The sequence below is a fragment of the Saccostrea cucullata genome, unplaced genomic scaffold (genome assembly GCF_032062105.1).
Source record: "Saccostrea cucullata isolate Sc308-1 unplaced genomic scaffold, CSIRO_AGI_Scuc_v1 ctg4810, whole genome shotgun sequence".
Classification (NCBI taxonomy): Eukaryota; Metazoa; Mollusca; class Bivalvia; order Ostreida; family Ostreidae; genus Saccostrea; species Saccostrea cuccullata.
In genome coordinates, this window is record NW_026938063.1 from 87,622 (window position 1) to 114,661 (window position 27,040).

Below are 27,040 nucleotides of genomic sequence, written 5' to 3' on the forward strand. Positions count from 1 at the left end.
TATCCTTCCCAAACAAGCCATTGTACATTATGCAACTAGTGAAATTGTTTTTTCTTTTGTGCAACACTATTCTATTCGATGCGAGAGAAAAAAAAATCCCAGAAGAATATCAGTACTAGAGCATTAAACATTAAGGATAAAAAAAAATAGTAAAGGCTGATATTAATGTTTTCTCTCACAATCATTCAGGGTAGATTTCAAAGAAAAAATTATAATGGAAAACTTGTTAAAACTTTTCTTGCCTGAAATACTAGTAATGCATGTGTCTTTAAAAACGTATAATTATAATAATCGCAAAACTTCCTGAATATCAATAAGATCCTTTGCTTAGGTTCCAACAAACGCAGTGGAGACTACAACCTCCGACCGCATAGTCTTTTTTTCTTTCTTTGCCATCCATCGTCGGACATTCCAGATTCTATCAAAGGTACATCTGTTCCTCACCCAATCATGTACAGTTGCGCTTGGCATGTTGTACAGTATATTGTCCGGTAAATCAGTGTGATCCGCACTTATTATCAAAATACTTTCTTCCGAAATGAGCCCAGCCTTCAAGCAGTTTATAGTCGTTTCTAATTGAACTCTCATACAATGGGCATCTTCTGTATATGAGGATGTCAAATAGAATATAAGATGCTTACAAATTTTGATGATTTCAGATTGAATTTCAAATTCCGATCTCCCACTGCGATTAATTTCACATTCTTCAAATACGAAACCTGCCCTCATTCCGTTTATTCTCAGCGGAAGAACAAGTTCGTTTTGCACAATATGCCTGTCAGCGTCACAACAAAATATGTAGCAAGTAGTATCGTAAACGTACGCTATTGCATTGTTTTCACCGCATACGTTTGTTTTTAAAATAAATCGTCGTATAGGTATAACTACTTTCACGGAATAGTATCTCCATGCAATTCTTGCAAACCGAATGGTTAGGTATAGGAGGATAAGTGAACAAATAAATTCTACTGTGCAACGAAAGACAAGTCCTATACACCAAAAGTGGAAATCATCAGAAGAGGAAACGTAGTGAAGTTCATTGAATTCTTGAAGTTTTTGGAGTAATGTTCGTTTGTTTGTTCTACTGGCATTATCCATTTTTAAAAAGTATGGTAAATCAGGTACAAGTATATGTGTATCTGGATGTTGTATGGAATATATTTTGTAAGACTTGCTGTTAGGGTTGTATATATTTCGGAAATATTCTACTCTGTGCACACCATAGATCGAAGCTCCCGCACAAATGGAGAGATGAGTTCTGAAAATTCCAGAGAACTCTTCGAGATAATCTGGGGATGACGGAAAACTTGGTATGTGGAACCAGTCCATAAAATGTCCAAAAATAGCAAAGGCCAAAGAAAATGTGGAACATACTGGTATTATCCTGTTCGCAAATGTAGACACACGATTATCGTTTATTAGATAATGTTGCCAAATATTTTCAGAGTCAGTGTTAAACAACATTGGTCTCCAAGACAAAAACAAAATACTCCCAAGTGGTACAAAATGAATTATATCCTGCTTTACGTATTCTTGAACATAATACTGAGCAATTAAATATTGAACACTCTTCATTTTGGAATTTGCAGTTTTTCCTTTGAAATATACCTTTTCTCCTACAAACTGTTCACTTAAATCCCAGCAATTGTACTCGCCAAAGTCTTCTTTATTTATCATGGATACAGTTAGTTTGCTGGACACAAAATGCCTTGCTAGTCGCACGTCCCAACCTCTTTTAGTTTTAATGTTTATGAATGGATTCTTGTGGTTCACCACTGTTCCATTTCTTGTCCAAATCAAATTGGTCGTAGAATCCCCCGAGACACCGCAATTCAAATAAAAATCCTCTTCCAAAGAAAGTACATAAGCAATTCGAATGAACGGATACATGTGATTTCTAACATCTCTTTCCTGTACCCTAGTCACGCCTTGGGTTTTATATAACACTGTTCCATTTTTTAAAAACAGTCTTTCATCCAGAAGCTTTTGTTTTACAATTTTATTCATCCCTTTGAATGCATCTTCAATAACTCTTCCAAGCCCGTCATAACGGGAATAAATTGACACAAAGTTGGATTCATTTTCTTTTAACTTTTTTACACCTTCCAAAAGATTTTCAAGAAGAAGATACACAACATAGGAAAATAAAATTGCATGAACAATACTAACAGTGGTATAAATTGATAATCTCCATTTTTGGTATCGTTGTATATAGAAATCTGCATTTACCATTACAATACTACATAAGAATTTAACAATAGAGATGTACATTTGATAAAAAAGATCCCATCGAATGGAGAAGAAAACATCATCAGTAACTCCATATACCAAGTTTATATATTGAATATAAAACGGAATAATGCAGACATAAGTTTGGACGATGAAGTACGGCCTATAGCACTGTATTCGTAGTCTAGGCACCGCTTTATTCGATGGGCGAAAAATTATGCTCAATGTAATGCAAAGTATCAGCAAGAAGATGAAGAAGAATATCGCTTTGAAACCCTTATAATCCAATAAAGACTCAAATGTGTCACTATGGAAAGAATTTTGTATAATATTATCTGTATACTCAACTTTATGCAATTTCCCACTCAGATAAAAATAGCTTAGTAAAAAGACTGTCAGGAAGATCAGAAGACACCCGTGCTGGAAATCTGTTCGTTTCATCGTATCCTGAAATAGATAGAACTTTGATATATTATTTCATTTAGATAGTAAATGTTGGAAAAACCAATACAAGGTCACCTTTAAAATAAAGTTTGGTTGCTATCTCCCAACTCAGGATGAACAGATTTATCATTACGTCGGTAGATAGGTAAAAAAATATTTTTCTCGGTAAAATTTCAGTTGCAACCAAACAACTTTTTAAAGATGGCCCAACGTAATTTATTTTTGAAACTTGGAGTTGTATTGCATCCACTAGAAGAAAGAAGGAAGTTTCAAGTTGTATTGCAGTCACTAAAAGAAAGAGGGAAGCCAGGAGTAGCATTGCACTCACGAGAAGGAGGGGGAATCATGGAGTAGCATTGTACTTACTAGAGGGAGGAGGGAAGCTTGGAGCTGTATTGCACTCACTAGGAGGAGGAGGGAGGTTTGGAGTAGCATTACACTCATTAGAAGGTGCAGAGAAGTTTAATTGGGGTAGTATTGTGCTCACTAGAAGGAGAAAATCGGTTAAATGTTGGTAAAGATCCTTATTCATCAAAAAAAGGCGCGGATATGCCGTAACACCCTGTGATTTACTAGTATTGTCCGTCGTCTGAGTAGTTCCTTTTGATCGTTATGATTGCTGTACCATATTTGCTAGCCTTAACAGATGAAGCAATATCTGAATGGTTTTATATGACCGTGGGGCAATGTTGGATAGAAATATCTCCCTTTTCTGTTTTACAAGTGTATCTGCTTATGAAAAAATCAGACCGTTCAGAGAAGAATGTAAACGAAGGTAGCAGTGAATTCGAAACTATTTAAGGATAAAACCTTGCTTCTTAGAAGGTATAAACTTATTCTTCAGATCATGCTGAATTAATCTAATATATAGGAATGACTATCCAACCTTATGATTAAATAAAATATGGTCATGGATAAAATTTAGTCACAGAATACTCGTATAAAGCATAAATCGAATTTTGCTCTTTTGCAAGAACTCTTGGAATTCCGATCGGCACTAATTATTCTCTTTAATTAGCCGACATGTTTCTGTAATCCTTTGAAACAATTTACTCAAACAAATTTACTTGAGAATAAAATAAAACAATTCTTGTGGCCTTATACTCGACATTGTTAATTTTAGATCAAACACTATCTTCACCGTTTTCATACTGAAGAAAACGATTGGACCAGGACTAGGATGACATACAAATACAGGTGTTCGAGAAAGGGAATGAGCTGATATATGTAACAGGGGTCAAGTCTGGATATTAAATAAAACCATGACACTTGAGGATTCGCTATTGGAAGATTTATTATTTGTAGTGTCTGTTTATGGAACAGAGTGCCTGATACCTTTGTACTACAATTACTGGCACTGTATCATTGTATGTGATTAGTAGCTGGTAGCCAGGTCACATTGAAAGTTATAAAATATGTATGAATTTAATATATTTTATGTGTGTCTTTCCAGTCTGAAATCAATCAGCCGAATAATGTCTGTTGTCCAGAATTGGAAGGTAAAGGTCTTGACCAATAGGATTTAAGGAAGTTGAATTCTACTCCAGTAGCTTATTACAGGTGTAGAAACAGAACAAGGAGTGAATCTAACGTTTTATTTAATTTTTAAAAGTATTTCATGTGATAAATTATTTAATTGAAAAAAATTATTAGTTTTGGTCAATATTAATTGACACACAGATTAATACATGTATTTCAGAGTTTAAAATCAGTTGTGAGATATTCATATATATAGTTAATAGATTATACATTTGAACATCATAATAATTAAAACAACATAAAACTAATCACTATTACATATACTCTAGTATAAAAATTAATACATTGACAAAAAACAAGAAGGGGAGGCCATTTTCACTTTTTAGGGATCCCTAATAAGCACAATTCTCATACGGAGCTCTCTACCATAATGCTGTCTCTGACGCTTTGGCAAATGCTACATACATGTTCACAACCCTTCCTCTCCAACGACCGGGATGAGTTTCAGGTATATCTGTATGCTGTTTTGAACCTAGGTGTGATTCGTCTTTTTAACTCCTTTGATGTAGTAAAATGTTATAGAGTCGTTTCAAAATTTTCTAAACATGAAAAAGGACATTTCGTCACAACCTTGAAATCATAGAGTTTATGGGGTTATGGGAAAAATACTCTACATGAAGTCAAAAATTTAATCTGAATGAAAATTATAGAATAAGCATATTCAAATACTTATAAGGGGTTGTACAGATAATTTACAAACATTAATTTGATTACCATTGTGTTTTTACATACATGAATAAATCAAGCAGAAGAATACAGTGTAGAGTGTCTTCAGTCTGAGTACAGTGCCTACAGACACTTCGTGGTCTTTTTTATCACACATCTCCTCAATTGATATAATAGTGTAAGACTACTTACCAGTTAAAATTGATAATGTAACCTGGGCAGTATTTTCGATTTATAAATCTAAATTTAGCAAAGTGCATATCTATCTTATGATCGGAAATCAATGATCCGTTGCACAGGTTTAAATTGAATAGTTGCTACTTAACAACTAAATGCTATTTAACAACTAAACAAAAACACTTCTTCCGTCTATTTTTAAAAATATATTATCCATTTTTGACCCCCCCCCCCACTTTTTCCCAACACTACTTTTACTATAAAAATGTTAATTGAAAGGCTGGTTACGCCCCCCTCCTACTACAGTAATGTAATATCGTGGAAATTTAGTACTGTATGCCCAAAAAATTTGTACGGAAAGAATTTGGCATTGAAAAAAGTTGGCCTCTGACTGTGACCAAAAGTATATGCTACAAATAGCTTTTTTGAACGGTGTTGCCGCCGGCTGCATAGTGTTTCAAAAACACATCTCGTTATTTCTACAACTCTCTCACTGACAAAATGAAATCGAGTTCTGACTGCTATTGTCAAAAAGAGTTACAAGTATATATAAGATTGAGCATCTGTTGAAGAGATATTGTTCCAATTTTTTTACCCGTGTACATGTACATCGATTACTTGTAGGCTGGCAAAATTCGTCGAGTTGATGATAAAGTAGTCAAATGATATTAATACTTTATCACAATAAGGAATAATGTATCAAGAAGGGGAAATGATGATCATCAGTCCTTTATTTCACTCTATACAAAAATCTACCTTCAGTGCATAAATACGTTAAAAATTAATCATTATTTACTTTTTTGAACATAAATTATGTTTCATAAGACAAGATTTGAATACTGGGTATAACCTTAATATTTAAAATACTCGACTAATGGGTAATGATAATAAAATTGTAGCAGTTCCTCTCTTTTGCATAAAGCAATAAAAATATACATGAATATAATTCATGCATGCACAAGTGAACACAGTTTAGATATAATCACAGCTATACGTCCATTGTGTGCAATAATCAAGTTTAATTGCTCCGCCGGAAAAGTCCTCCCACTCCATAAAAGAATGACATCACTTTGGTTTTGAGACTCTGCAGTGACCATGATACCAGGCAGCCCAGATCACGGATGTAATTAGCAATTACAAAAACGTTTTTACGACTCTGTTTATCATCGAGTGTCTCATCATCAGGAAGCTTTTCTAGCAGTTTATCATCTTCAGCTGTCCAGTTATCACCTACAAATAAATTGTATCATCTATATAAGAACAACTAAAACATCGTTATAAAGCATTTGCTGCTAATGGTCAGATATACGAGACGTTTGATTTCTGGTGGCAGGGAACCCTGGTATACTCCTGGGAACTTCCACATCGACGGGGAAGGCTTCCGACGGATGTACGTTGTTTATCCAGTCCGTCCATCCTTCTTCAGTGAGAGTGTCTTTTCCGTACTTTAATAACTCAATGAAGAAGTCCAATGGCATTCCAAAGATTACACACATTAACGTATCAATTGCATAGAATTTCAGGTGAGCTTGTGACCCAGGGGCCTCATATAAGTAATCCACAAAATTAATTCATTAACGATTACAAACTGAAAAATTTAATGAAGCATGACATTTTCGTCCCACAAATTTACGAGGATTTCTGTAAACCAGAAAAACGTTTCTAAAAAGGTGTAAATTGTCTACACCGGATGTAATATGGTGTAGCTGCAGAACTGTAGCTCTCCGAAAATTTTTTTTGACAGACCGGAGAGCTGCAGTGCCACCAATTGAAACTAGAACTGTCCAAACGTGACAAAATACCCCCCGCTGGGTTTTTCAGAAGTAAGTTTTTCCATAATAAAGATATGTATCAAACACGAATTATGAAATTTTTCTTCCAATGACCTTGAACTTCCCCAAATGACCTTGAGTCAAGGTCATGACATACCCTTGGGTCATGGGCAATCTTTGTGTGAAATGAGAACCTACCAAGTTTATCCACAAGAAAGATATGGACCAGACATGAATTATGAAATTTTTCTTCCAGTGACCTTGAACTTCCCCAAATGACCTTGGGTCAAGGTCAAGACACACCCTTCGGTCATGGGTAATCTTTGTGTGAAATGAGAACCTACCAAGTTTATCAATAAGAAAGAGATGGACCGGAAACGAATTATGAAATTTTTCTTCCAGTGACCTTGAACTTCCCCAAATGACCTTGGGTCAAGGTCACGACACTACCTTAGGTTATGGGCAATCGTTTTGTGAAACGACAACCTATCAATAAGAAAGAGATGGACCAACATGAATTATGAAATTTTTCTTCCAATGACCTTGAACTTCCCCAAATGACCTTGGGTCAAGGTCATGACACACGCTTGGGTCATGGGCAATCTTTGTGTGAAATGAGAACCTACCAAGTTTATCCACAATAAAGATATGGACCGGACACGAATTATGAAATTTTTCTTCCAGTGACCTTGAAGTTCCCCAAATGACCTTGGGTCAAGGTCAGGACACACCCTTGGGTCATGGGCAATCTTTGTGTGAAATGAGAACCTACCAAGTTTATTCGTAAAAAAAGATATGGACCGGACACGAATTATGAAATTTTTCTTCCAGTGACCTTGAAGTTCCCCAAATGACCTTGTGTCAAGGTCATGACACACCCTTGGGTCATGGGCAATCTTTGTGTGAAATGAGAACCTACCAAGTTTATTCACAAGAAAGATATGGACCGGACACGAATTATGAAATTTTTCTTCCAGTGACCTTGAAGTTCCACAAATGACCTTGGGTCAAGGTCATGACACACCCTTGGGTCATGGGCAATCTTTGTCTGGAGTAGTAGATTCTAATGTCCCTCTGTAAGAAAGATATGGACCGGACACGATTGCACAGACAGACGGACAGACAGACAGACGGACAGACGGACAAGGTGATTCCTATATACCCCCCAAACTTCGTTTGCGGGGGGTATAAAAACTGTATATTTATTGCGCACAAAAAAGTGCGCTGTTTCTCGATTTATTTTTCCATGTTTTTAAACTGTCATCTCAAAACATTACTAATCCTGTCTTCCTAACATATTCTTTCACTGGTTCCACATCAAAACATTCCTTATAATTGTTGTTTATAGCCCCTCTGGGTCTGAATTTGATATTATCATAAATATCTGCTGTTTATACTGCCATTTTGGTTAGCAAGATAATTCGGTCCAACGCACTATGTGCGGATGTCAACTACGTGGGTACTTCAAAGAGGAGTTAAGTATTTTTTAAAAATCTATCATTTTTGAGATTGAGGTAAGAATTTGGAAGAATTAATCCAGATCTAAGCGCAACTTTTTGTGCGCAATAAATATACAATTTTTACAATGGGTCGCTCTGTAGCTCTGCGGTCTATAAATATATTTTTACGTAGAGCTACAGTTCTGCAGCTAAATATGGTGTAGACAAATCAAGCGCGCCCTCGTTGGGGGAAGGAGATGTTAGTATGACAGAAGGAGGGCAGCTCTCAAAGCAGGGACAACGGACCAGAATTTTAAAAACCCAAATTAATGAATACATGTACACTGCACATGGTTTGTGGCATGCAATGGACACAGTGATTTTGTTTGTCTGACTGACTTATTGTGGTCGTCGCAAGGCGCAGTGGTTAGACCGTATGCTCTAGAGTATAGCGGAGTAAGAAGTTGATCGTTACTCAGCGGGTTCGATTCTCACTGCGGAAAGTGGATACTGGTCCCTCGGATAAGACCGTATAAACCGAGGTCCTGTGTCGCAGTATAAGTGCTGCCACGCGAAAAAAATCCCTCACTGCTCAATGGCCCTAAGTGAAGGGCATCATCTAACTACTAGTATTCTAAAACAGTCAAAAATCTGTTAGGACTTTGTCCTTTCAAGTTTGACCTTTAGCTAACAAATAATTGACATACTTTGACCTTTAACCCCCCCCCCCCCCCAATAAAAAAATAAGAGTAAAAAAATTACACATGAAATATTTTAAACACGATTTTCTCTCTGTGTTAGTCCTTATCTCAGCAAGAGACCTCGCTGAGATTATGTTAGCCCCTCCTTTACCTTTATCTGTGTTGATACTCGGTGATTCTGGTAGGAATTCGTATGTCGGATCACAATTCCAGTAGGCGTGACACACGAAACCGCGCTCCCCGACTTCTGTTACTCTATTCTGACGCTCCTCCCATCGGAAAGCGATGCGGGTGTTCCGCCATACCACTACCCACTTCCATTCGAATTTTACATTAGCAGGTACATGGAGTGATACTATCCATTTTCCAGAGTTTTCTGGTTTTTCATCTACATAATGAGAAAGAAATTAAATATACATACGTAAGTAAGTCACCTTTCCACACATGAACAAATTAACTCCACTCGAAGCTCAAACTGTGGAGTCAAGAAATACATGATATACATGTATGAATATGAACTCTTAAAATATCTAAATAGGATTGCTCAAAAGAATCGTTAAATATAATTTTGTCTCCAGAATACATTCTTCTTCTTTTTTTAAAAATATATTTCACTCAGATACTAAGGTTACAATCTAAGCTCATTGGCATTGAAAGGGTGGCTAAGTGTAACAGGAAAAAAATCCAAACCTGCAAAAAAAAAATAGACAAGCAAAATAAAAAAAAAAAAAATAGAAAAAGTACACGTGTCCAAAGCCCTGGAGTGGGATGGGGTGGGGGGGATCAAACTTCTTTCAGTGCCAATTTTTTTTTCCAAACTACATTCACTTATCTTTTTTGATCTAAACTGCATCGTGCCTGTTGAAAGGTTGGGCTAAACCTACGCCACAATGTTCAATGCCTATATTATGTCTATCTTTGCAAAAAAGTGCCCCCCCCCCCCCGGTCCCGACGCCTACGAAACTCAAGGGGTTCACTTCTTTCATTTATTCGAGCCAAGTCTATATTACCAGGAACAAAGCAATAACCCTGAACCCAAACTTTAAATAAAAAGGCACAATTACAGAATAAAGACAAAATGATAACCCGGTTACATATCTCGACTTGCAATAAATTTAAATCACAATATATTTCAATCAATGGCATATTGCAACGATTGAACATGTCTTCATTGCGGTCGACAGACATTACTGTCAAATGAGATCTTGTGTCAGAAGTGTCGTTTACTAATTTTTATTAGTATTATTATTAGAAATTCAAATAATGAGTACCAGTACATGACAATTGAATGAATTTCAAAATAATTAGTAAACGACACGAGTATTAAATTTATGAAAGGGTAAAAGCAGAAAGTCTGTAAAATGGAGAAAGACAATGGAAGAAAGACTACCCCACGTCCTTCAACCCCTTGGCAACATATAAAATTTTAATAACTATCAAAAAGATTCCAGCAATTGATTATATATCTACCTGCTATTTGGGCCTCTTTAATATTCCAGCTACCGAATTCCTTGATAGACCCACTTATTGCTAGGGCCAAACTATTATCCGGGAGCATGTAATCACAAACTATTTCTAACCCAACCATGGCTTCTGGTGACGACGACGGAAACAAAGTGTGAAACTATGCAGATTGTGACGTTGATTGCATCGTTTGCATTGTGACGTCAAAATAAAGATCCCAGGGGCCAACATAAGAATTATCTTTTGAATAAATTTCGATTTGTGTTTTGTTTGCAATATTTACTCATGACCTTAATATTTGCTTTTCGTATAGTTGACAACAAGTTGCAGTTAACAGGCTTAAAAACTCTACATAATTGAACATATATAACATTTTCGTGTACTTTAAGTCATGCAAGTTTAACTCTACATTACATCTGTTTTTGTTTGTTCGTTTTTAGTAAATTCTTGAACAAAAATTGTACAACCAGATTAGTATGCTGTTCTCCAAATATTTGGTCAATGTGAGTTTCACGATTCTGCGGTCTCTCTCTGGACTTAAATACTCTTACAACGCATCGGCATATGATTTTTAGCATTCGATTAATGACGTCATAATCACATTCTTTTCAATAATGAAATATGGAGACTACGAATAGCAATTAAATTCAAGTCCATTAAAACAATACGGGAGGTCGGGAGCACAGCAGGGACGGGTCTCTAAAAACACCAGATGTGGGTTCAGGTATCATTTAGGAGTAAGCATCCCCTGCCACCGGTCACACTTGCCTTAATCTTCTTGTCATGATCCGGAATGATGACTAGGTACCATGGATGAATAAGAATGTTCCTATTCTTGTTTCATCAAGTTATTTGTCAATAGCTTATCTCGATTTAGAAACTTGTCGTTTGTAGAGTACATTCTTGCGTATCGAATCAACTTGAAGCTTTTATTGTCCTAAAATATGTAAATATGACTAATGAGATAGACTTTCAAAATGAAATCAAGAAAAAAAAAATGTTCAGACACTATGGTGAAACTTCCGTGTTTTTCCTTCTAGATTAATTCTATATGACATCAGTGTGTAATGTCTGGATAATATAATCTATAATTGACTCTCATAACGTTTAATTGACGTCACATTCCCCGCTGCTCACGAAATTATCCCCCAGTGAATACGGTTTCAAATCCAGTTAATATAATTATGTATGTATAAATCACAATTAAAGACTCTATACATAGACATATAATAACGATCCCACCTGCAATGACTGCATTTTTAACATCCCAGTTTCCAATCGCAGGCAAAGAACCACAAACAGCCAAACATTTGCTGTGTACATCTGTCTTATACTGCGTCTCAAAGCTTATACAGATTAATCCAACCTCACCCTCGACAGACATATTTATATTACTAATGCATGCCTCAGATTTGCTCGATAAACATGTTTTAAATGGTACGACAAAAACAATACCGCGATTAAACAGCGTGAAACTCAAGGACAAGGCAGTTCTAGGGACCTTGGTAAGCGTGCAGTGTACATGTAGCTATATATATGCAAAACGTCCAGCAAGATCCGTCCCCACTTCGACACTTTACAATTTTGAAAGTTAACTTTTTAGTGCAGCACTTTTTGAAATGAGGTAAAAACTTCTGTATTCAGGAATCTTGAATAAAAGGGTATTCAAAAAGAATGCAGAATTTTAACAATCCAATCTGAACCCCCCCCCCCCAGCAAAATTGATGATAATTGTCAATTTCTAGTTATTAATTCGTTGACGGCGTCACTATATTAAATTAATAAACGAAAGTCAGTATAATGAAACTGCAGCACACATCATCCATGTAGTACAAGGAAATGCATGGTCAGGGGTTGCATACCGTCGCTGTAATATCAAATTGTCGTAAGTCAAAAATCCCAACTTTTCAGGAGAGACAAAAAACATATTTTTTCAAAATGTCGTATGTCTTCTGTTTTCCTTTCTGTCCTGGATGTTTTGTCAGTACAAATTGTCGTATCTCCAGAAAAGCATTGAAACAAACCCTTTCAATGTATTGTAAGCATACGAATCTGATATTAGAACGCTCTAAAATGTATTTTATGAATTAACATACTCATAAATTGATTGCATGTACTAAAATTTTTCCTTTGATATCAGACTGCCAGTGACATCTTTGTCAATGCCCAAAGACATACGACCTTTTGTCAGAAAAAAAAATGCATCCAATGGACATACGCGCTTTTATCACACGTCTGTAACTCACTTTCTAGTTGGCCTAGAGACTTGACGTTTTGACAGAATATGTATTTGACATTGCAGATTCCAAAATAGCAATAAAAATTTCCCGCCAAAAATCGACTTACGACATTTTGATATTACAGCGACGATACGTACATGTACCTTGTTAACAACAAATGCTTTTTAGCTCACCTGAGCCGAAGGCTCAAGTGAGCTTTTCTGATCACATTTTGTCCGGCGTCCGTCTGTCTAGCTGTCCGTGTGTCTGTCTGTAAACTTTTCACATTTTCGACTTCTTCTCAAGAACCGCTGGGCCAGTTTTAACCAAACTTGCCACAAAGCATCCTTGGGTGAAGGGGATTTAAGTTTGTTCAAATGAAGGGCCACGCCCTCATTCAAGGGGAGATAATTGGGAATTAATAAAAATTTGGTGGCATGTTTTAAAAATCTTCTTCTCAAGAACCACTGTGCCAGGAAAGCTGAAACTTATGTGGAAGCATCCTGGGGTAGTGTAATATATAGGAAATTTTTTACAAAATCTTCTTCTCAAGAATGACAAAGCCATATTTCATCATATTTATACGGAAGCATCCCCAGGTAGTGTAGATTAAAGTGTGTTCAAATCATGACCCCCGGGGGTAGGGCGGGGCCAAAATGGCCGACCAAAGTTTTACATAGAAAATATATTAATATATAAGAAAATTCTTTAAAATTCTTCTTCTCAAGAATGACAAAGACATAATTCATCATATTTATATGGAAGCATCCCGAGGTAGTGTAGATTCAAGTTTATTGGCTACCCAGTTTATTTGGTAGGGCGGGGACAAAATGGCCGACTAAAGTTTTACATAGAAATATATAGGAGGAAAAGGCTTCAAAAATCATCTTCTCAAGAATAGCAAATCCATGATTGGTCATGGGACTACTTTTGGATTTAAATTTTTCAATAATAAACCAATTTCTACTTTTCCTAGCCACAGTGCTCAGGTGAGCGATGTGGCCCATGAGCCTCTTGTTTTTCTTAAAAAATACAGAAATTGCTTTCCGTGCAACGAATGCAACAGTGGTGGTAGGTAGTACGTATACAGGTAATAAGCACATATACTTGTACAATGCACACGCTGCTAATATTTAGAAGTTTACAAATCCTGATTTTCTCAATTTATTCCAATTGCCATTTTCTTTAAATTAGAAAGAAGTATTTTAGTACTATATGTATAGTGCGTACATTTCATCCTGGCAAACCAGGGGTCCTGAATCAATACGTTGCCAATTTTTTATGTCATGCAACAAAAAGACACAAAGAGGCCGATGGACAACATCGCTCAACTGAGCACATTGGTTAGAAAAAGCGAAATATACTAGTATACATTTAGATGTAGATAAAAAGGAAGAAATTTGAACAGCACATATGGAATGTGTGTTTGCTTGCTTTTTTACGCCCCATTCGAGATTTTTTCACTCATATAAGAACGTCACCATAGAACATATCTATTTCTTAATACCGGGTAATTTAGAGATATCATATATGCATCATTTACAATAAAAATACCCCCCGGAATGTATTAGGAATATTTTCGGTTGTTTTAAGTCATTCGAAGTTCGCTGATACCAGGCACGTAGAAACAGGGGGGGGGGGGGGGGCTGTCCACCCTTTTTTTAAACATTACAATTTACTAAGGAATGTTCATTGAAAGCCCCCCCCCCATCTTTGTTACAGTTAAGTGAAATAAGGGATACTAGTATGTATTATTGCATTAATAAAATTTGGTGCTGCCTGTCGGAACCCCCCCCCCCCCCCCCACCGAAATGGGATTTTCGAGTTTGAGTAATTGTCCTTTTTTCGCTTGTCAACTGTTTTCAAGCAAGTAAAAAAATGTCTCTGGTTGCCCCCTTTCAAAAACGATGTGATGCTATGCCACTGGACCACAGAAAGTATCACCGTCAATCCCTGAGACTGTTGCAATTGTGCACGTGAGCCCATCCTCTATAAAAATGTATTGGGTTTTATTTAATACCCGATACATAGGCTCGGTCGAAAGGGTTACTTCGAATATAAATTTGACTTCTTAATAAAAATGTCACTTCTGTCCTCAAGTAATTATTGAAATTCACGAAAAAGAATAAAGTACCTTGATCAAAATATTTCTTTTTTCAACTCTCTTTATTTATTTTGGAAAAAATTATTTGAATTCAATTCAGAAAGAAATTTTAAAAAATTAAAACAATTAAAAACATTTACTTGATAAAATTTATAGTTACCTAACATTAAAGCCTGTCGAATGTTCCATTGGCCAATTTCTACCAGAGACCCGCTGATGGCTACTACGTGTTCTTCATGTTGTACAACGAATTCCGTCTGAAAAGTGGTCCAAACGAATTTGTCGTGGGAATCTATTACGATATCATTGTTCATCTTCGACGTTTTTTCTGTTTCATCTAAACACTATTATGACGTCATAATATACACTCCATGGTTACCAATTATGAATCAGTAGTATATCTGTAAAAAAAAAAATGCTTACAGTGGTATCGTTTTATTTGGCGGGGGTCAATTTTTGTGGGTAAACCTTTTCTGGTTCTGGGTGGGGGTGCTAATAGCGGCTAATTCGTATAAATTCAGAAGATTCAAGGAAAATTGTAGGCCCCAAAGTTTGTTGTGAAATCGTGGATAATTTACATGAATTAGTTATTGAAAGAGCCATTGCAACAGCTACTACCAACAAAATTTATTTGGATTTTTGCTTATACGACGTTGCTTTTATTCAACATTTGTGACGTCAATATAAAAATCATGCTTTAAAACTGAACATGATTCGTAAAAGTATTCACTTAATCATAATATCTGAGGACACTCAGTCATTGTTCAGTGTATTTAACTGTGACCAGTGTAGGCGGACGCATGCTAAGCAGTATCTGCAGCTAGCTAAGCAGCACCCGGTAGCGACAAAATATATTTCTTCTACGTAACTGCGATAAAATAAAATATTAAAACAAACACAGTGCATGACAAGCAGCACAAACACGTGTCGCCATTCCACGCCGATACTCATGACAATAAAGTCTGGTGAAATGAATGCGATGGTATAACCCAGTGTTTTCTTAGATAGTATGATCGAATATAATATGGCGTACCCCCATTTACCAGTCGTGTTAAGGATATCCGATCCTCAGCCAGGAAGGATAACTCCAAAAATTAATATTTAATTTGAAATGCATCAAAATTGAAGCTTGAAAATGAAATTTTTCATGCAATAATTTTCATTTTATTCATCTTTATAAGATTCAAGGTTTTTGGAAGTCTTAGAAAAGGTCTCATAAAAGTTGACATTTGTACCCTATAAAAGGACAAAAAAATTAACACAGTTTTAGAGAAATAAGATTTTCTTGAATCCAGCCTTAGATACCAATGCTTATTAGCATGATATGAAATAAGAATTGTGGTGTCTTGCAATGATAGCAAAAGCCTTTTGCACTATGTATTATAGAATACATAACGGAAATAGATAGAAAATACCAAATACGTATAAAAATCATAACAATTTCTCTGAATGCCTGGATACCTATTGTTTTTTAATCTAAAATATATTTGTTGACCAATTTGCAATTAGAAAATGCATTGCTGATATTCCAATTCGCTTTTTCTGCAAAAACATTGGAGATTTGACAATTTTCCCTATATAATATGATTAACTTTAATCTTTAACTTTAAGGAAATACTGCGGATAAATTTACATAACTTTGTTGATTCAGAGATACTTTTATGAGTATTTTTGATTACTTAACTGCTAATTTTATAAACCTGAGGATCGGACTACCTTAAGCTTTAACCTTTAGACCTCTCCATGATATGGTGTTTTCAAAATGCAGTAGATCACACATACCGTACTTATTATATGTGGAATGTAAATATTGTGTATGTCACTGTGTGTGGCTAAAAATATAACAAAACCAAAGGTAAATTATTTTGTGGATTTCTCAATGATTTAGCATGTTCGAACTGTGAGATGTGTACTGGTACTCTGTTAATAGTTAATACTGATAAATTTCAGGCCTTTTTGTTCCATTTATGGATAAGGTTGTATACCCTTATACTACAGCTTAATTTGAAGGTAGTTTATGTGTAGTATACGTTTGGTGATTGAGAAATGTCTTACAGTGTAAAACGAACTATCGAAACACAATTTTAAGATACCAGTAACTGTACCACATTGCAGGAAGCTTGTCTCTTAGATCCTATGATCTGTAACTTCAGTCTTGTGCATCTCTTTCTGACTGATTATTCCCCTTTATTACTAATATTGCATGCACTTCAAATCGTTGTACCATGAATTGCAAGTTCATAGCTACGTGGGGGTTTACAGCGGTTGTCACTTGTGTAAAGATATCAAATGATGAAAATCTTAGCGCTATTGAAAACAAAAATATAACTCAAATTTCAAAGAGGTATTTTGTATCATTTTTATAGGCATTGAAAAGTCCCACAAACTTCTTTCAGTATGGAAAATCTTGGAAAAATATAATTAATGATGTTAAAACTACATTGTGTTTGTCCTTCTATTAATTAAAACTTTGCTATAAATACTAAGTGCAGAAATTTGTTCAGCCATTTTCTTTTTGAAACATAATACTTGAAAATAATATAAATTAAAGTAAAAACAAAAACATTTCATGTAAAAATTTTTAATAAATTAAAATTACATGTATATTGTTCTAAATGAAACAAATACAAATAACTAGTCCACTAAATTGAAGTTTATATAAAAAATTTGCTATTCCTTCATTAGAAGTACTCTGGGTTCATGACATAGAATTATCACTTTGGAACATTTCAAATCCTTTTGCTGTGGGTTTTCACAAAACACAAGTAGCTTGTTCACCTTCACAGATAGATTCACACATCAAAAGTCGGGATTAAGGACAATCATTTCTTGGATGATCAAGATCCAGATTGTCACGAGAATGTCTTCACAAAAATACAGGATGTTATGCACGGTTAGGGAGGTTGGATTCCCTGCGAGGAGAACCCCAAACCTACACCCCTCTGTGTGTGAGTTGTCATGCGAGCAAACTCATAGTCTTTATCTAGTCTTGAGAAAAGTTCCTCTCGTTTTTTCTTCTGTTCCTCTGTCTCTACTGTTGCACTACCTATACCCTCATCTGCCCCCTCTTTCAGGCCCATTAACTTTTTAAACTTTGTCGCCATCTTTCCATTTTCATCCTGATTAAAGGCTGTATGTTGCCACTCCTTTTCCTTGTCCTGGTTAAGAATATAAAAAAAAAACAACTTTTAATACTTAAAATTTTTGATATTTCCACTGATCATAATCTCCTTTATCCTCTATTAAAACCATGGTTATCAATATCTTAATGCCACTTGTATAGATTTCTTGAGCAGTGGGTCTGCCACATTTTCCTACATAGCAATAACACATCTTTTCTTCTTTACATGATATTGTTCTTTAGAGAAGCTATGCACCGAGTAAAAATGATGTTTTTTTTAATTCCTGTATATCAGATATCCTTACCTCTTTATGCTCCTTAGCTTTGGACCACAATAATTTCCTTTTCTGGACCTGTTCAGCATACTTCAGAGGATTCACAGCTGCTGGGTTATAATACTTAGGAACAGCAACACCTGTCATTTCTTGAGCCTACAAACAGAATCAGACTACTTATAAACACTTACAGACATATCACATATGACCAGTGAATGAAAGTAATTATTTGGTTAAAAGCACTATTTCAAGAAATTATTAGGGAAAGTAACAACTATTTTAGTATGCCATGGAATCTATTATGTATTTCTTGAACACTTCTTATCCACAAATTATTGAATTCAATGAATACTGCTCTGTGGACTGTATCTTTTAAATAAGACTTATTTATACATTCATAAACCTGTAAAATTTGAAGCTGAGATTGCACTTTATCTGTGATTCAATGTTTCAATTACAATTAATCCTTCAATGAAAACAATGTTATTAAAGAGCCCCATAGGCCACAATGCTCAAAACAAATGTTTAATCCTAAAAATTCTTTCATTACAATGTGTTTAGAAAGACAAGAAGCACAAAAGGGGAACAAACCAGATTTGTTCATTTATCGTCTTTTTAGTTCCTGCATCCCTAGAAGAATCACTCATTTTCAAATCACTCATCGATTGTCATGAGAAAAACTTTTAGTTTATTTTTCCCTTAAAAAGTGAACCTTTTGATCTCAGAGCCTTAAATAAAAATTTAGACTTGACAAAAGGGAATATTATAATCTCTGTTTAAATGAATGTTATTAAAAGGTCATTCAGTACATGGTAGAATTCACCTTAAATATGTTTCACATCAGATACCTGTTATTTATATTGATTTAGTTTTTACAGATACTGACCTTCTGGTGCATTGCTGCCATTGTGTGTAGGAGGGCCATCTGTGGAGTCACACTGGACTGTGTGGAGGAAGCCAGAGCCTCAAAAAATCTCTTGTGTCCATCACTTAATGGAAGATTGCTGGGCTTTTCCTTTGGAGTTCCTAAAATTTAAAAATATAACTATAATTTTTTAGATAAATTACTCTCTAAGAGTAATGTACAAAAATTATTTCTCAGTGTAAATTTCATATAATTTTGGAGGTATGAAATAGGAAGTTTAAGTTTATATAACAGATTGGCCATTTTGAATGAGTTGATACCTTATTTTTATGAGCTATTCATTTAATTTTTTATAAGCAAGACAAAGTTACACAAATGTTGGCTAATTTTCTTTTAATATCAACTTTAAGAGTACAAACATGAGAACCAAAATTTCTCACTTAAACGCACAAAATAGTTCTTGCAAACAAAAAGTTGTTAAGGAAAGAATCATTTGGTAGATGTACTTACCATCCACTTCCAGCCCTCCTTCCCCTGCCTGTAAGTATTTGCTGGCTTTCAACAACTGCTGTCTCATCTTCTCTTTGAATGTTAAATGCTTCTCTCCCTCAGGTTTGGAGGAGGATGGAGCAGGATGATGCCCCCTGTCTCTGCTGCGACTACGGCTCTTTCCAGACCTAAACAATACAGCAGAGGAATCAAATATTTGTTATTAGATATATGATAGATCATTACTTTACCAGAATAGTACACATACAAAGCTGTGTACTGCTGAGTACACTAACAGGTGACAATTTACCTGTGTTTGTGCGGTGGTGACCTGCTGCGGTGTCTAGACCTACTCCTGTGGCTTCTTTTACGATGTCTGTCCCTGCTTCGACTTCTCCGTCTATCTTTCTTGTGTCTATGTCTGTCTCTAGAGGATCGTCTCCTGTGTTTTCTGTCTCGAGATCTGCTGCGTCTGTGTCTCCTGCGAGATGAGCTGCCTTTTCTGTCTCGACTCTGTAATACATTTTTCATCAGCTCACTCTAATACATTTTAACCAGACACATAATACCTAAAACATTCTGGGTACTTTAAAATTAAAGAAATTTGCAATCAAAACAAAACAGATACTAACAAATACTGCATACACAAACTGTTTGCATTTTAGACTCTGGCAATGGCACTTGTTTTACGATTTTATTGATAAGGATTGTGCTGAAAATCACTTGAATACACAGAATTATTTATAATTTCTTCTATCAGTAAAGTGTAATTTCCCAAAAGACAAACAAATACTACATACAAAAGTTACAGTTACTCTTAGATTCATGATATTACTACTTGTTTTAAGGTTCAAATGGTAAATAAAACCATGCAGATTAAAGCTTTAAAAGTTATCCATGACAAATTATTATGAGCAGATTTTCACATACCCTCCTCTTTGATCTTGATCTAGAGCGACTGGATCGGGACTTTTTTCTTGAATGTGACGTCCGTCTGGTACGTGACCTTGACCTGGATCTAGACCGCTTCCTACTGGATTGACCCTCTGTGGACGGCCTCCTGTCTTCTTTAACCTCTTTACTGGTGTCTTTTTCTGGTTCCTCCTCCTGCTCGTCTTCCTCTTTTTCCTCCTGTCTGTCGGGGGATGGAGAGGCTGAGGCAGATCTACTGCTGTGGGAGGATCCAGAGGAGTGTGAGGATGACCTGGCTCTGGGAGGCATGTCTAGTTCCTGCCAAAGACAAAACCTTCTACTAATTCCTGGTATATTACTCTTTATCAGCTGAAAACATCTGATAATACAGCAGAGAAAAGTATCTAAAATATCTAAAAACTGATCAATAAAGAAATACAGCAACACTAATTGCATCTAAAACCGTTTTTAAAAAATACATTGTCATTATACTGTGTAAATAAAAAAAAATTAAAAGAAAGGCAGGTCAAGAAAACTAGAAAATGTCAAGTTATGGAGCACTTCTTAGACTTTTGAGAATGATATAAAGGGATTATGTCAACGAAAATACAAGAATACAAAACTGGTTTTATTTTGATTCTTAAACAAATAAAAATTTGTTTCTCAGAGTTTGAAGTCTTGTGTCAGAGGTCAACATATAAATAAAACCATATTTATCATATCAGTCATCTAATATGACAAAAAAGAAATGTCTTTGATACATGTGTGTGTTCAAAAAGTGATGTCTCGTGTCTGAGGTCAATATATGAATAAAATGTGTTATATGGGTCACACGATATGAGAAACAGGAAATGTTTGTGATAACTTTTCCAGCACAGGAATCTGACTTTTCTCATCACGAGACTGTAATTTTGGTTACCTCCTCTTCCATCTACTTACCCACACGCCATCACGGAAACAACAACAATTTGAGAGATTGTTGTCGTCATTATATGTTGAATCAGTGTTTCTTTGCAGCAATCACATGGTAAGGTAAACCTAATTGATATGTAGATAGCAGGTCAGATTATTGAAGAAAATAACCTTAAACCTTTTTTTTCATATTTAATGTTACGAGGGGACCCAAAACACCTTATACACATTTTCATGATGGGAATCATTCTAAAGGACTGGAAAACCCTATCAAATGTGGAGAAATTATAAATTCAGTGAACTGGGAAGATTTTCCACCACTAAGGACAAGGATACCTCTTTTAAGAATCCAAAAGACAATTTGGACAAAATGCAAATTGCTTTACTGTTCATATTAGTATCATGTAATAACAAAGGCATGTTTCTTTGGGTTGAAAAAGAAGTAACTGGTATAATCTATGGGGTTTAAAATATTGAAAAAAAATTGTGAATTTAATTTTAATTTTGCTCTGTCATTTGCTTTTTTTCTTATAAATATTTTCTCCTTTTCTTTACCTCTTCAACAAATTCAGATCTGAATAGCTTCATTACATCTTCAGCAAATGATCTGGACTTTTTAGGGCCTTCTGCTGTAAAGAATAATGAATAATTAAGAAACTTTTTTAAAAAATATATAATTTACTGTAATAATGAATACTAGACATCAAATACACATTTTTGACTTGCACTAAAAGTTTTATTATAATACCAAAATGAAAGAATTAATGATAATTAACCATTACTGTAGTTTTACTCATGGTAACTAACCTGTTTTTCTTTTATGAAAATGTGTCTTCCAAGTATCAGTATGAATTGATATAAGCTATCAAACAAGATATATAATGTAAATATTGTTTGAAATTGTTAACTAACTCTAATGAAAGTGGTTTTAAAATAGTACATATATTTACATAATTCATTTTAATGCTTAATTGAACTTTCACCTTCTTCCCCAGAACTTGATGATCCATTCCCCTCCTTTTCATTTTCTGTGTTGTTTTTGAATGAGCCTGGATATGCCACTATTCCGGCCTGAAGGAAGTCATTTACAGATGTTGGCTTTTCCGTGTCTTCGTTTAGACCTGAGATCATTTTCTCAAAAGATTCCCATTCAGCCTGCAGGCTGGACGATGCATCAACCTATCATTAAAAAAAAAAATAGGCCTCATAGAATCATTTTCATGCATGTGTACTTTGTAAACTTTTTAACAATATTGAAAAAAATTCTCAAAGCTTTTTAGCAATTAAAAAAAGATTAAAACTACAGTTGAAATAGTAAAGTAATTAAAAACACCGGAGATTTTTCATGATACAAAATTTACTTCCGTTTTCAAAGTAAATGGTGGAAAGCCGCCATTTTGAAAAAAAATAGGACATTTTGTTTCCTTCATTTATAAACAGTACTAAGAAATCAAGAAACATAATTTAGCATATATTTTCAAAAACTATACCCGATCTTGTTTATTACTGCTGGAGCTTTGTGATTTCTCGCCATCGTCATCATAATTAGCTAAGAGATCCATTCTGGCGTAGCTTCTTCTGCGCACCAATCTTGAACGACCTCCAGACGTCAACTTCCGGCTACATTCGTGCGCACACTTGGTCCTTCTAAGTTACTGAGTTAGTGAGTGAAAAGAATGTTTCTATTCAAATATCTTTGATGTGTTTTGGAATACTAGTTTAAAGATTTTCTTTACAAAACAGATAATCCGAATCACAAAACATGTCTTTAAAGACTTATTTTCGTTGGGACTGTTCCAAATTTTACTTTCTGTGAAAGTGAAAGTAGAATGAAGCGACTAAGTCTAAAGCGAAAACTTGGCCCTACAAATGAGGAAAAGCCGTCTGTTGAGACTGCTCTAAAATCAAGCAATTTATCTTGCAACAATAGAGTTGACGATATAAAAAACAAAGCGAATGACAGGTATACCTAAGCCTATAAGTTCAAAATAAATCTTGAGTTTGGTCATCAATCATATCTGTAGCTCTTTAATTCATAGGCCTTTGCTTGATTAATAGGCACTAACCATTTTAGCTGATTTGTTTTGAAGATCCAAAGAAAATGTTCAATCACTGCCAGAAAAAAATTTGCAACCACTGCCAATTACAACCAAGCTCTCACCTTTCCCTCCATTCATACCAAATAAGAAGGTTTGTTTATATTTTATTTGTATATCTCTCTAAATGAATATGCTTTCTGTGGCAAGTGTTTTTTTAAAGAGAATATGGCTAGATTATCTCTTATCATGCTTATGGAAGATAAAAATAAACAATAAAACTTTTGTAGCTGGAAGACAATGTCACTAAGAAAAAGCCCATAGGAGAACTGACACCATTCCCACCCATGTGTCGTCTGTGTAGAAAACGGAAGCCACAGTCTCATGGTATCCTGGAAAAAGTGAGTGACATGCAGTATAATTAAATAAGATACTGATTGCCTTAGAATGTTATTTTTTTATTGATGGATGTCTTCTGTCAAAGATTAAAGACATCATAGGATTAAAAAGCAGTCAAAATCTTATTCAGATGGCATTTTCATTGTAGTTCCTGTATAATTTGGATTTATGATAATTATTTTCAATTAATTTGCTTTTTAGCTCACCTCAACGAAGTTGGGGGAGCTTATGTAATACCCTCGGCGTCGGCGTCGGTGTCGGTGTCGGCGTCGGCGTCCCAGGTTAAGGTAAAGTTTTTTGGAGCAGTTTTCTTTTTAAGTACTTCTATGTCCTATATTGATTAGACATGCATGGAAGATGGTTCTAGTGTGTTTCATTGTACCAGTCAAAGTTTCAGATGCTGCAATTTCAGCAAAGGAATGACCAGGTTAATGTTTTTGGAGCAGGTTAACATTTTTGGTGCAGTTTTTGGTGTAGGTTTCATTTCCAAGTAACTATAAGCCCTATGTTGACCAAACTTGCATGTATGATACATCTAAGGATGCATACTACCAGGCTTGCTTCGGATGCTTAATCTGACCTACATTTTACGGTTGAGTGAACAGGTTAAAGTTTTGGGTGCAGGTTTCATTTCCAAGTAACTATAAGCCCTATGTTGACCAAACTTGCATGGATGATACATCTACGGATGCATACTACCATGCTTGCTTCGGATACTGAATCTGACCTACATTTTACGGTTGAGTGAACAGGTTAAAGTTTTTGGTGCAGGTTTCATTTCCAAGTAACTATAAGACCTATGTTGGCCAAACTTGCATGGATGATACATCTACGGATGCATACTACCAGGCTTGCTTCAGATGCTGAATCTGACCTACATTTTACGGTTGAGTGAACAGGTTAAAGTTTTGGGTGCAGGTTTCATTTCCATAGTAACTATAGAGCCCTACAATGACCAAACTTGCATGGATGATACATCTACGGATGCATACTACCAGGCTTGCTTCGGATGCTGAATCTGACCTACATTTTACGGTTGAGTGAACAGGTTAAAGTTTTTGGTGCAGGTTTCATTTCCAAGTAACTATAAGCCCTATGTTGGCCAAACTTGGATGGATGATACATCTACGGATGCATACTACCAGGCTTGCTTCGGATGCTGAATCTGACCTACATTTTACGGTTGAGTGAACAGGTTAAAGTTTTTGGTGCAGGTTTCATTTCCAAGTAACTATAAGCCCTATGTTGACCAAACTTGCATGGATGATACATCTACGGATGCATACTACTGGGCTTGCTTCGGATGCTGAATCTGACCTACATTTTACGGTTGAGTGAACAGGTTAAAGTTTTGGGTGCAGGTTTCATTTCCAAGTAACTATAAGCCCTATGTTGACCAAACTTGCATGGATGATATATCTAAGGATGCATACTACTGGGCTTGCTTCGGATGCTGAATCTGACCTACATTTTCCAGTTGAGTGAACAGGTTAAAGTTTTTGGTGCAGGTTTCATTTCCAAGTAACTATAAGCCCTATGTTGACCAAACTTGCATGGATGATACATATAAGGATGTATACTACCAGGCTTGCTTCGGATGCTGTATCTGACCTACATTTTCCAGTTGAGTGAATAGGTTAAAGTTTTTGGTGCATGATTCATTTCCAAGTAACTATGAGTTCTTTAATGACCAAACTTGCGTGGATGATACATATAAGGATGCATACTATTGGGCTTGCTTCGGATGCTGAATCTGACCTACTTTTTGTTGATGAGTGAAAATGTTAGTTTTTGATGCATGTTTCATTTCCAATTAACTGTGAGCCCTATAATGAGCAAACTTGCATGGATGATACATCTTAGGATGCACACTAATGGACTTGCTTCAGATGCTGAATTCGACATACATTTTCAGATAATAGACCAGGTAAAAGTTATGGGTGCAGGTCTATTACCAAAAAACTATAAGGCTTATATAACATTGTATAAACCAAACTTGCACAAATGTTGCATCAAGAGATGAAAACTCTCAAATTTGCTTCAGATGCTGGATTTTAATTACATTTTCATGAAGAAGAACTAGTTTAAATTTTTTATGTAGTTCTATTTCAAAATCAGATTAAAATTGCTTAAATATTTTCAATTTTGGAATGTACACTTCTTGTTGGTTAATTGTGTGACTTTGCCTTACTTAAAGACAACATTCGTTGAGGTGAGCTCTGTAATCTCTGATTACCTATGTTTTCTTGATGAAATAAATTGTGAAATGGAATTACTAATGCACAGTAAAACATGCTTGTAACAAAGTGCCAGGGATGAATGATTTTGCTTTGTTATAAGTGTAATTCATTATATCAGTCAAGTTTAAAAATTACAATATATAAGAAAGTCACTGGGGAATGAAAATCACGTCACTTTAGTGCCAATTCATTATATTAAGCATGTTAGCTACAACTGTATTTTCACTGCAGTCTTATATTAATAGGTAAATTAGTTTTACAATTCTTTATTTTAGTGCTTGACAGCTAATACAAAAAATGAAAGGAAAAATAGTATACCAGAAACTTCAGACCTGCAGGATGATCAAGGAAGATCACTCATACAGGAAGCACAACAGGAACCAGTACCCAGTGCAAGTACTGTTTCACAATGTCCCATGTGTGGCAAAGCTTTTGATCCAAGGTATGTATCACTAAAGACAGCAGTTCTGTATGAATACAGTTGAACTTTAGTATCTTGAACATAGAAATCGAAAACCATTAGATATGTTGTAGTGAATCGAGTGATTTGGAACTCCAAATTTTTTTTTACCCTCGATATAAATTAATTGATATTTTCTAATTTTTTTTTTTCTAACTTTACTGATCACACATCTGTAAACTTTTAATATTTTCAATTTCTTCAAAAGAACTATTGGGCCAATTTTAACCAAAGTTAATACAAAGCATCCTTGAGGGAAGAGGAGTTTAAATCCTTTAAATGAAGGGCAATGTCAAAGGGGATATAATTAAGAAAAGACTAAAAGTGGTGAGGTCATCAAAAATCTTATTTTCAAGAACCACTGGTCCAAAAATAATGAAACTTTTGTGGAAGCTTTCCTAGGTATATCCTCCTTCCCCGGTTGAAAGGGTAAGGACACAAAAGGGAATTAAAATTTTACATTGAAATATTTAGGAAAAATATTTAAAAATCTATATTTAAGAATCACTGAGCATTGTGCCAATATGGCTGATGGGCCTCTTGTTTCTTGGTCCTAACAAATTCAAGATAATGAGTT

At 35.3% G+C, this 27,040-nt stretch overlaps 3 protein-coding genes across 5 annotated transcripts; 1 reads left to right on the forward strand and 2 right to left on the reverse strand.

Annotated features, from left to right (window-relative positions):
- Nucleotides 1-6,073: 6,073 nt before the first annotated feature.
- LOC134249352 (starch-binding domain-containing protein 1-like) lies at nucleotides 6,074-15,083 on the reverse strand. The gene is made up of 3 exons (XM_062731712.1): nucleotides 14,915-15,083; nucleotides 9,119-9,355; nucleotides 6,074-6,285 (listed from the first exon to the last, which is right to left on the reverse strand). Exons 1-3 carry the CDS (start codon nucleotides 15,066-15,068, stop codon nucleotides 6,074-6,076), a joined length of 603 nt encoding a protein of 200 aa, XP_062587696.1. The 5' UTR covers nucleotides 15,069-15,083.
- A 2,543-nt stretch (nucleotides 15,084-17,626) lies between these two features.
- On the reverse strand, nucleotides 17,627-22,935 carry LOC134249350 (arginine/serine-rich coiled-coil protein 2-like). Of its 3 annotated transcripts, none has more exons than XM_062731710.1 (9): nucleotides 22,312-22,435; nucleotides 22,136-22,190; nucleotides 21,884-21,957; nucleotides 20,435-20,734; nucleotides 19,815-20,017; nucleotides 19,526-19,692; nucleotides 19,037-19,176; nucleotides 18,181-18,306; nucleotides 17,627-17,912 (listed from the first exon to the last, which is right to left on the reverse strand). In XM_062731710.1, exons 1-9 carry the CDS (start codon nucleotides 22,351-22,353, stop codon nucleotides 17,649-17,651), a joined length of 1,371 nt encoding a protein of 456 aa, XP_062587694.1. In that variant the 5' UTR covers nucleotides 22,354-22,435; the 3' UTR covers nucleotides 17,627-17,648. The 3 variants fall into 3 exon arrangements, with proteins under 3 accessions (XP_062587694.1, XP_062587693.1, XP_062587691.1); XM_062731709.1 differs by lacking the exon at nucleotides 22,136-22,190 and adding an exon at nucleotides 22,819-22,935 and having other exon boundaries at nucleotides 17,631-17,912; nucleotides 21,884-21,954; nucleotides 22,312-22,507; XM_062731707.1 differs by lacking the exon at nucleotides 22,136-22,190 and adding an exon at nucleotides 22,819-22,935 and having other exon boundaries at nucleotides 17,634-17,912; nucleotides 22,312-22,507.
- A 102-nt stretch (nucleotides 22,936-23,037) lies between these two features.
- On the forward strand, nucleotides 23,038-26,517 carry LOC134249355 (uncharacterized). Its single transcript, XM_062731715.1, has 4 exons — nucleotides 23,038-23,291; nucleotides 23,419-23,518; nucleotides 23,655-23,765; nucleotides 26,279-26,517. The coding sequence occupies exons 1-4, from the start codon at nucleotides 23,158-23,160 to the stop codon at nucleotides 26,486-26,488; spliced, it is 555 nt and encodes a 184-aa protein (XP_062587699.1). The 5' UTR covers nucleotides 23,038-23,157; the 3' UTR covers nucleotides 26,489-26,517.
- Nucleotides 26,518-27,040: the final 523 nt, after the last annotated feature.

Excerpts from the sequence above, each read along its gene's own strand:
- LOC134249352 (XM_062731712.1), bottom strand. The coding sequence starts at position 15,068 with ATGAACAATGATATCGTAATAGATTCCCACGACAAATTCGTTTGGACC. Across the intron at positions 9,356-14,914 it reads TCGACAGGCTTTAATGTTAG|ATGAAAAACCAGAAAACTCT; the intron begins GTAACTATAAAT and ends CTCATTATGTAG. Across the intron at positions 6,286-9,118 it reads GAGTATCAACACAGATAAAG|GTGATAACTGGACAGCTGAA; the intron begins GTAAAGGAGGGG and ends ATTTATTTGTAG.
- LOC134249350 (XM_062731707.1), bottom strand. The coding sequence starts at position 22,890 with ATGGATCTCTTAGCTAATTATGATGACGATGGCGAGAAATCACAAAGC. Across the intron at positions 20,018-20,434 it reads GATCAAGATCAAAGAGGAGG|AGTCGAGACAGAAAAGGCAG; the intron begins GTATGTGAAAAT and ends AATGTATTACAG. Across the intron at positions 19,693-19,814 it reads TCACCACCGCACAAACACAG|GTCTGGAAAGAGCCGTAGTC; the intron begins GTAAATTGTCAC and ends TGTATTGTTTAG.
- LOC134249355 (XM_062731715.1), top strand. The coding sequence starts at position 23,158 with ATGAAGCGACTAAGTCTAAAGCGAAAACTTGGCCCTACAAATGAGGAA. Across the intron at positions 23,292-23,418 it reads AAAAACAAAGCGAATGACAG|ATCCAAAGAAAATGTTCAAT; the intron begins GTATACCTAAGC and ends TTTGTTTTGAAG. Across the intron at positions 23,766-26,278 it reads CTCATGGTATCCTGGAAAAA|TGCTTGACAGCTAATACAAA; the intron begins GTGAGTGACATG and ends TCTTTATTTTAG.